This window comes from Rutidosis leptorrhynchoides, chromosome 5 (genome assembly GCF_046630445.1).
Source record: "Rutidosis leptorrhynchoides isolate AG116_Rl617_1_P2 chromosome 5, CSIRO_AGI_Rlap_v1, whole genome shotgun sequence".
Classification (NCBI taxonomy): Eukaryota; Viridiplantae; Streptophyta; class Magnoliopsida; order Asterales; family Asteraceae; genus Rutidosis; species Rutidosis leptorrhynchoides.
Window position 1 is genome coordinate 418,696,604 of NC_092337.1, and position 9,561 is coordinate 418,706,164.

Sequence of the window (9,561 nt, forward strand, 5' to 3'; positions counted from 1 at the left end):
CTTGAAATGAAAATTTGAGATTAGAGCTAAAACCATTCATATCTATTTTATACGTGGTAATTCATGAGAATAGTATAACTTTGTTCTTGAAGCCCAATCAAATGATCATAATAACACACACGTCCAACACATGAATTCATCATTAAAGAAAACGTAGTTTCGTGCAAGCGAAGTATTCCATATCGTTGTGGGGCCGGTTAGTCTTTGAAATTTAGCTGCAATGGACCCAATACCCGGACACCAATAACCATCTTATCTCTAGCAAAAACTATCAACCAACCGTGGAGTACAACATTAACTTGAAAACCTTTTTAGACATTAAACCAACTTCGAGAACATTCCATCTACAGAACTTAATAACACAGCAGGACAAACCCATAAAAATGTCGCCGAAAACCACAAGTTACCCATCGTATTCCATGAGACGAGCCTCATCAATTGATCTTTGTAGGTGGAATTGGTGGATCACTATATTTAGTCATCCCGCTTATAAACTCACCAAAGCTTTTTATTTACACAACCCTTTTATCTGGGTTAACTAACTTTCCAATAACTTTAGTAGGTTTGCGGTTGGGTACGAAATCAGTAAGCCCATCATCATCATCATCATCAACATCATCATCATCATCATCATTAACAGCCTCTAAGGGGATGTCGAAAGCTTCTTTGTTGAGGTTACCAGCTTTTGTTTTATACTTCTTCTTTCTAGCACTTTCAGAAGAGTTGGGGATGCTACAAGTAACATTTGATGCAGATTCAATATACTTGAGAAATTGAACATTCTTTTTAGGGCATAATTTATGTCAAGAAAAATGGAGTTTATATTTGCTTATGTTCAAGGTGATAGAGAACATTTATTTTACATAGATTAAGTGGGCTACGTTTTGGCCATCTACCTGTTGATAGATTCTTTTCATGCTTATATATTTGCCAAAATGATGGTTATCTAAGCAAGCAAGTATAGCTTTTTGGGTGGTTATATTTAAAAGATAGAGTAAAAGCCACCAAAAGTAACAGCTGTAATAAAGTAAAGTTTTGACGATTATAACCTACTAACATTTTCATGAAAAAATTCATTAATCCAACTGCCGACAAACATCTTCAAGTTGACACTATCTTTAGCACCCAACATCTTCAAGTTGGCAGGATCTGCATAGAATTTGATTAGAACAATCTATCAATAATTCGGATAGGTTGAATAAAATTAAAAACACCATGACTGTAAGTACACAGTTAACTGTTAGCACTTTAATTGGGTAATATTGTTCAATATTAGAATTCGGAAGTCATCACATTTGACTTCAAGATACTCCCCAAATGATTGTTGATCTTTTGCAAACATTAGAAAAAAGCAAATTCTATGTACATCAACTGATATTAGAGAATACAATTTGAAGATATAGAATGAGAGAGCTATTTAATTTGGATGCATTCTAAAACAGCGCAAAGTTTGATAAGAGTCTATAATTAAGCGGGCAAGCCGAAGAATAGTTACCTCACCGGGGCAGGCGGTTCACACCTCATGGCATTGGGGTTGTAACCGGGATACTTTTTAGTACAGCACAACGCTTGAATAAGCGGGCACGCCGTTGCATATAAGAATAGTAGTTACCTTGAGTTGAGGTGGAGGGTGCAGGAACCTGATACTGATTAAACATGTTAAAAAGCCATGTTATTGGATTACAACTGTGGAAATTGAGGTCCCATTTGGTTCTGAATGGGTCAACGTTGGTTGGATTTATTTCCAGCATTTAGAATAGAATGGTATAAAGAAAAGAAGTTTACTTCTAAAAAATAGAATGGTATATAGAAAAGAAGATAGAAGCAGATTTTTTAAAGATCCGAAGTTTACTTTTATTGAGCACAAGCACAGGCTACTTGATCAATTTTTTTATTCTGAAGACAAAAAACTGGTTGGTATTTATCGTTGTAATACTATTGTTTTTTTTTTTTCTTATAACTAAATTATGAATTCCAGAAATAATAATAAAAGGACAAAAAAGAAAAAGTCTGTAGGTTAAGCAAATTGACTCCGTCTGTTTAAGCCGCTACTAAAAATGAACCAACTCAACCAAAACCCTATAACCCGCTCATTTAGCCACCTGCAGGCTGCAACAACTATGGAAAGACAGTCAAATATGAAAACTAAAAAAACTTACAATTGTTGAAGAAGAAGATGATTTTGTCAATAATTTTGTCAACGAAATTACTATGTGAGGGAGGCCATACGAGCAATCAGTGCTTCTACTTGTTCAAGCTGGTGAGAGTAGCGTGCTTCCATCAGGGTTTCCTTTTTCGTTTACGCAATTTATCCAATAAACATCTGACCTGCCTCTTCTTTGAAATAAAGGGTCTGACATCATCAATTTCTTGAATAAACATTTCCTTCATTTCTCCCAAACTAACCGTAAACTGTGCCACCAAATATCTTTCAAGACAATGGAATAATGGGCTCAAATATATTTTAAGGCAATACTACATTATAATTATCTCTTTGTTCTACAACCTTTTTATTTCATCATCAGCCACGGAAATGATATCTTTGGTTAGCATTGAGTTTAATGATGTTGTTAAATTTAAAAGGTGGAGCATGTGAAAAATATGGAGACATCTTGGGATATTTTATAAAGAGACATGGATCAAATTATTATTATTAGCATGACAGAACATTTCTGCCAGAGAAAGGAATCTACATGAACCTACACAACATTAACTGTGGATATAGAATCACAACTATCATGAACTGTTATGAATCCATTTCTAAAATGTGATAATATAATATTTAAGTACAACAAGATTATACCCAGGTTGCATTTACATAGAGCTATACGACTTGAGACACGTTATCCCTTGTTCTACTCTTGTTATTGAGACAGAAGGTCTGTTACCTTTATATTTGAGAGTAATTTGTTGTCTATCTTTTCTTTATTCAGACATCTTGTATTTATACAAAAGGTAGCAGACCTACAAAAGCTAGCAAACTACTATTACAGGTAACTAACTACTTAACTAACAACTGTTACAGGTAACCAATAAATAAACTAACTACTAATTACATCCAACACTACCAAAGTTGGACCAAAGATGTTAATCATTCTCAATTTGTACTTATAATATGGGCCAATCGACCGGTTCACCTACAATGGCACACTGAGTGGTATTCGCACTAGGAGTGGATAGGCAATATATTCCGCTGACTGGCTTAATTCTTGTAAAACTCGGGCCATGGTGGCACAAATACCATGTTATTTTTATATTTGAGAGTAATTTTCTGTCTTAACTTTTCTTTACACACATTTTGTATTTATACAAAAGGTACCTACATTAGATTGTAGACCCACACCAGGTAGCAAACTACTGTAACAGGTAACTAACAAACTAACTACTATTTACATCCAACAGTCCATAAAAAAATCTATTATTAAATTAGTTTCATACAATATGGCAATTGGTCCACAACTTGTAAGATTTAGTTATGGATGCAAACTAGCTGTTAATCAATAGAACATTAGAAACACACTCTCAGATGTCAACAAACAAACAAGAGGCAACAAATAAGTTTCATGTAGTAGTTGCCACAATAGCTGAACCCCAGTATTAAAAATCACAGACAGTAATAAAACCGATACGTGGACAGTGTAAATAAAAATCACAGACAGTAATCAACCAACTTTGCATGTATCCCTCAAGCCGGAGTCTATATTCAAGCTAATCAAGTTCTTAAAGGGCGAAGGACGAGCAAATAGTAACTCCGGGAATGAGGAAATACACTGCACATATAAAGGTTATTTATGCATATAACTACACAAGTTGTATACATGTTCTCTTATCAAAAACATTACGCATTAAAAGAATATTTCAGGCCATCTGATCATTTGAAGAAAGACCTTGAAAAGGCATGTTCAAGTCGAGGGGTAATAATATCGAAAACCTTAGCATTGACGGTCAATTTTTTTAAAGTGAGGTTCTGTAAGTTGACAGGGCATTGATGTCCAAATAAGCTTCCATCTTGGAGACAACAACAAACACGTTGGCCATGACATTTATGATTAAGAAGTCGGAGATTAGATAGTCGAGGGGTGATAATCTCAAAAACCAATGCCTTGACCGTAACACGTTCTAAAGTGAGGTTTTGCAAGTTAACTGTGAAAGAAAAGAAATGAAGTGAAGAGGAGTGAAATGGAAGGAAGCTTGATCATTCCAATTTGGAAGGAAAGTTTGAAGGGAAAATTAGGCTAAATGTATGAATTCCCTTCCATCCACTTCTTTTATACTAAAACTCTGGAACACCAATTTCATTTAAATCTTTTCTCTTCTCTCCAAACTTTGGAGTCTGGAATTAACAAACATTCGAGTACAGATAAAATGATGATTACACCAAACAATTAGTACAAGATAATAAATAGATCCTAACAATTTCACAAATGTAAATTATATCGTAGAGTTGACAGGTGTAAAATTGAAGAATAAACACGCTTAGAGGAAAATTAGGGTTTATGAAAAAACTTTAATTACGTACCTTTGATCTTTGAGGAAGAAGAGATTACATGTCGAATGGGATTCAATTGTCAATCGTGCGTAATGTTAGGTCACCCGACTAACAAACAAAATTAGTACTCCTTCCCTCCCAGATATCTATTGTAGTCGCACAAAAAACACAAAGCAGTGACACATGTATTTTTTCTGTCCAATTCTACCACTTACTTTTTACCCAATTTTTTTTTGTTTTACTTGTATGTTGTATGGCACAAAAGAAATTTATCACAATATTTCTTTTCATTTATGAAAGTGAACAATTAATTTGGGACATCAATAAAAAAAATATGGACAATATATATGAAACAGAGGGAGTAACTGCATTTGAGTTACTAGTATATACGGGTCGGGTTTTTAAGACCAAAGATTCGAATAGTGTTTTTTGATGAGCTTAATTAAGTTCAACAAATCTCTAGATATGATGATTAGTAGTACGATATTAACCACTATAGTAGAATGTGATTGATATTTCTAACTCACTTTTTGATAAATCCACACAAGAGTTAATGTATTACAAAAACTTTTTGATTGAATATAGTAAAGGGTGTTTCTAAAAGATAGCATGTAATATGTGTGGATATATAAAAAAATAAAATTTAGAATTATCACTACTCATAGTAGAATAGAATATAGAAAAAAAAATAATCAAATTTTACAAACACCTAAAATATTACTGTAATTGGACAAGATAGTGGATGATTTGATGATAAGAATCATTATATTGTACTTGGAGCTCTTTCAATGAACTTATATTTTAGGTAATGATATATCTACTCACATTTTTTAAATATGTATTGTATATTTGTACTGTACACGTCTGCAGTGCAAAGTATGAGTGGATCTATCAAATTTATAAGTGAATTTATCGTTGGCCATTTTATAAACGTGTTATACATTTATAATAAACTAGTGTACATCCCTGAATTCGCAACTAGTGTACATCCCTGAATTCGCGAAATTAATAAGTAACGGATAATTATAAGTAGTAATTGATATGGTGATTCGGTGGTGATCCGGTGCTCCGAGAAGTGATCTGGTGGTGGTCTAGTGGTGTTCCGGTAGTTCAGTGGTGTTCTGTTGGTCTGGTGGTGTTTTGGTGGTCTTTAGGTAGTCTGGTGGTGGCCCGTTGGTCCAGTTTCAGAGTCTGGTTTTCTAGTGGTGGTTCGCTTTTCCGATGGTGGCCTGTTTTTTAGGTGTTCCAGTGGTGGTTTGTTGGGAATTCGGTGTTTCGGTAATTTTTTGATGTGTATATATATATATATATATATATATATATATATATATATATATATATATATATATATATATATATATATATATATATATATATATATATATGTGTGTGTGTGTGATTTCACAAGATAGTTACGATCTACCATGGACTTCATAAAAGTGCTTTTGAAAGTCATCATATAACAATTATACAATAACAATTAGAAGTAAAGGCATAAGAAAAGGTACAAAGTACAAAAAGTAAGATTCGTTTCATTTTTTTGCCAAAAAAAAAAACGAAAAGTAAGATTCAAAGCTTCAAAAAAGTCAACGCCTAACAGTGATAACCTACATTTTCATGGAAAGTTTTCATTGATCTAGCGAAGACAAACATCTTCAAGTTGGCACTTCTATAGCAGCCACCGTCTTCAAGTTGGCATGATCTGCATAGACATTGGACAACGAACATAACCATAAAAATGGATGAAATTGAGCGAGACCAAAAGCAGCTAAGCTTGCAGAGTTTAATCAGACAAGCAACAAGTTCAAAGACACCATGATGTAAGTAGAAAAACTTTTGTTAGCACTTCAGTTGTGTAACTGAATAAATTATGGTTAATGTTTTGCATAAATTAGAATATGCAACTTCTATGTACACCAAATGATATTAGAACATATAGTATGAAGAAAAAGAATGAGACAGTTATGTAACCAGGATACTTTCAAAAACAGCACAATGCTTAATAGTTGGATTTATGAATAAGCGCGCAGCCGCTGCATATAAAAAATACGTACCTCACCTGGGCAGGTGGTTCACAGCTCATGGCATTGGGTTGTTGATACTTGAGTTGAGGTCGAGGGTGTAGGAACCTGACATTAATTATAAACATGTTAGAAAGCCAGATTACTGGATTACAACTGTGAAAGTTAAGGTCCCATTTGGTTATAAATGGGTCGAGTTTTATTTCCAGCATATATAATAGAACAATATGAAGAAAAAAAAAGAAAGAATCAGACTGAGTAACTAAATTGGTTTGTCTTACAAGTTACAATTTGGGTTTCAAATAAAAGACTTTTTTATTTGCAAATTGCAAGGAGATTTCATTTTTCATTTAAAGATGTTAGGAATATTTTTCTCACAACATAGTAAAGTAATCATTATGCTAGCCTTAAATGATGACTGTAAATTGGGAGAAAGCACAGATCAGAACCATTTCCAATTGAAGAGAGGAAAGTTATTACCGATGGTCAATTTTTTGGGTTAAGGATGTGAAAAAAATGGGAGATGGAAGGAATTAATTAGGTTGGTGAAAGTTGGGAGTTGGCCGGAAAAATTAAAATACACCGGTTGGAGACGTTGGGCATGAGTGCTGTAAAGCAATTTCTAATCACTAATACTAATACTAACATTTTCTTATGTGATCTTATAACTCAATAATAACTTCCAAAAAAAAATTATTAAAAGGATGAACCAATCCTGACTCCACCTGGCTTAAGCCCCTACTAAATATGAAGCGATTCAACCAAACCCCATAACCCACACATATAACCTGCAAGTCTGTAACTAAGGACAGACAGATTCAAATATGAAATAAATAAAAAACTCACAATCGTTGAAGAAGATGATGTTTGTGATGGCAGAGGATGTCTGGTGCTGGAAACAACTTGAGATATTGAAGACCTAAACGCACCAATAATTTTGGTTTTTGAGGCCTGAAGAGCACTCAGTGCTTCTACTTGTTCAACCTGACGAGCAATCAGTGGTTCAAGAGCATCCATCATTTTATATACAAAATCCTTGAGTGATGCTTGACGGGTAATTAGTGCGGTTGCTTGTGCTACTACTTGACCATGCTGCCTATAATACGCTACCATATGTTCCCTATGTCTTTTAGGCAAGATACATAATAAACATCTGATCTGCATCGTCTTTGAAATCAAGGGTTCAAGATCGTTAACTAATTGCATTAACATATCCACAATATCTCTCAATCTAGACACTATCTCCTCTATTTGAACCCTCTCAGAAGATTCAATTTGGGTCTCTTTTTTCTTGGTCCATATTTTTTGTATATCATTCAAAAGGTTCTCGATAACTACCTTTTTCTCAGTAATTATACTGTCCTGCTCTAGTAATGCTTTTAGTTTCCTCAGAAGATCTTCAATGTCTGCCTTTATCTGCTCCTTCACCTCTTTCTCTTTCATTGCTTCTGTATGTTGTTCCTGCATGCAAGTTAAGTAACTTGAGACAAGGTATCCCTTGAGTTACTCTTGTTATTAAGACAAAAGGTCCATAGGAACACTCTATTATTCAATCAGTTTCATGCAGTTGAAAATCACACACAGTAATATAATCGATACGTGGAAAGTACAAATAAATAAAATGATGAAAGTACCTTTACGGTGAATGTGGCAGTTGGGGATTTCTCAAGCAAGAACTTTCTAGCTTCAGTAGATATATTAACCTTGCATGTATCCCTTGTCCCACAATCTACTTTCAAGCTAATCAAGTTGCTAAATGGCGAAGGCTGACCAGATACTAACTCCGGGAATGAGGAAATACACTGCACATATAATAAAGATTATTTATGCATACAAAGATTAATTATGCATATAAATAAATAAACAAGTTCTATACCCGTTCACCTTTCAAAGATCTTGAATAGCACGGCTAATGAAAACCACACATTATATATAAATATGGAAAAAACTATGCATACAGATCTACTTCATTTCTGTTCAATTGTAATAACCAACTCTAATTATGTATGCTAAGAAAATGGTATCAGTACTCATGTAAGAATAATGTTAACATATCATTAAAGCCCATACTAGATCACCGTACCTCAACAATGTCCACGTTAAGCGTCAGAAATCTGACACTACGTAGGTCCTGAAGCAAGTTAATAATACCACGAGCCTCTTCCTGCATATATGGCTGATTTGAAAAATATATGGACAAGCTGATAGTTACTTTGTTCACAGAATGAAAACACTTTTTAAACCACTGTGGAGGATCGTAACCTTTGTAGTAGAATGACGAAAATCCTGATTGAATATTCAAGTCCTTAATTGAGCAATCAATTATAGTTAGACTCTCAAGTTGAGGTGCAATCACATTGATAGCATTTGAGTCTGTGTCATTAATAAGTCTAAGTCTGAGATTAGAAAGTCGGGGGGTGTTAATGTCAAAAACCTTAGCCATTACCGTAACACGTTCTAAAGTGAGGTCACCGACTTGATTAAATAAATATGGGAACTGTATTTAATTTTTTTTACTCGTCGTATTTGTTAATTGTCAGACTATTTGTAGTGATTGGGGGTCTGCGGTGAATTGATTTTGTTGGATCACAGCCTTAGGGATTGCAATGGATACCCGATCAAGTGGATATCCATCCGATCCACCCGATTATTCGTGAATATGGACGATCTAAATGGATATGAACGAAAAAATTTCATCTACGGATGAACCCGCTTTCACCCGAAATAACTAAATATATAAATTTATCACTCAAATTAGTATCATTTATGTAGTGATAGTTCATTAATTATATTCATATTCATCTTTCGTTATATTTTCTCTAAAAATATAACTTTATTCTTATATTTTATTTTGTTTAATTTATTTAAATGTATTTATCGTACTTTGATGGTTTAAATGTGATTTCATGTAATTAAAAGTAAGCAACTTACATGTCGATATCTTTACACATTTAATAAGCTATTTATTGAATATTTGTTATATAGATTAGTAAAAATGTGACTTTCGGTCGCATAAACTATTAAAAAATATTACTTTTGATCGTATATAAT

At 33.7% G+C, this 9,561-nt stretch overlaps 1 protein-coding gene and 1 long non-coding RNA gene across 5 annotated transcripts; both read right to left on the bottom strand.

Annotated features, from left to right (window-relative positions):
* Positions 1-2,909, bottom strand: LOC139850443 (uncharacterized). Its single transcript, XR_011760036.1, has 4 exons — positions 2,160-2,909; positions 1,496-1,646; positions 1,058-1,149; positions 1-732 (listed from the first exon to the last, which is right to left on the bottom strand). It is a non-coding gene; the product is annotated as an uncharacterized lncRNA (long non-coding RNA).
* Positions 2,910-6,042: 3,133 nt separating this feature from the next.
* On the bottom strand, positions 6,043-8,973 carry LOC139847919 (uncharacterized). Of its 4 annotated transcripts, none has more exons than XM_071837650.1 (6): positions 8,594-8,973; positions 8,145-8,312; positions 7,849-7,971; positions 7,357-7,494; positions 6,544-6,618; positions 6,043-6,191 (listed from the first exon to the last, which is right to left on the bottom strand). In XM_071837650.1, the coding sequence occupies exons 1-5, from the start codon at positions 8,951-8,953 to the stop codon at positions 6,562-6,564; spliced, it is 846 nt and encodes a 281-aa protein (XP_071693751.1). In that variant the 5' UTR covers positions 8,954-8,973; the 3' UTR covers positions 6,043-6,191; positions 6,544-6,561. The 4 variants fall into 4 exon arrangements, with proteins under 4 accessions (XP_071693751.1, XP_071693750.1, XP_071693749.1 ...); XM_071837649.1 differs by having other exon boundaries at positions 7,357-7,677; XM_071837648.1 differs by having other exon boundaries at positions 6,549-6,618; positions 7,357-7,971.
* Positions 8,974-9,561: the final 588 nt, after the last annotated feature.

Bases quoted from the DNA above. Each gene is read 5' to 3' on its own strand.
- LOC139847919 (XM_071837648.1), bottom strand. From the start codon at position 8,953: ATGGCTAAGGTTTTTGACATTAACACCCCCCGACTTTCTAATCTCAGA. The intron at 8,313-8,593 runs GTACGGTGATCT...TTATATGTGCAG, and splicing joins TTAACGTGGACATTGTTGAG to TGTATTTCCTCATTCCCGGA. The intron at 6,619-7,356 runs GTGAGTTTTTTA...AATTAATGTCAG, and splicing joins CATCATCTTCTTCAACGATT to GTTCCTACACCCTCGACCTC.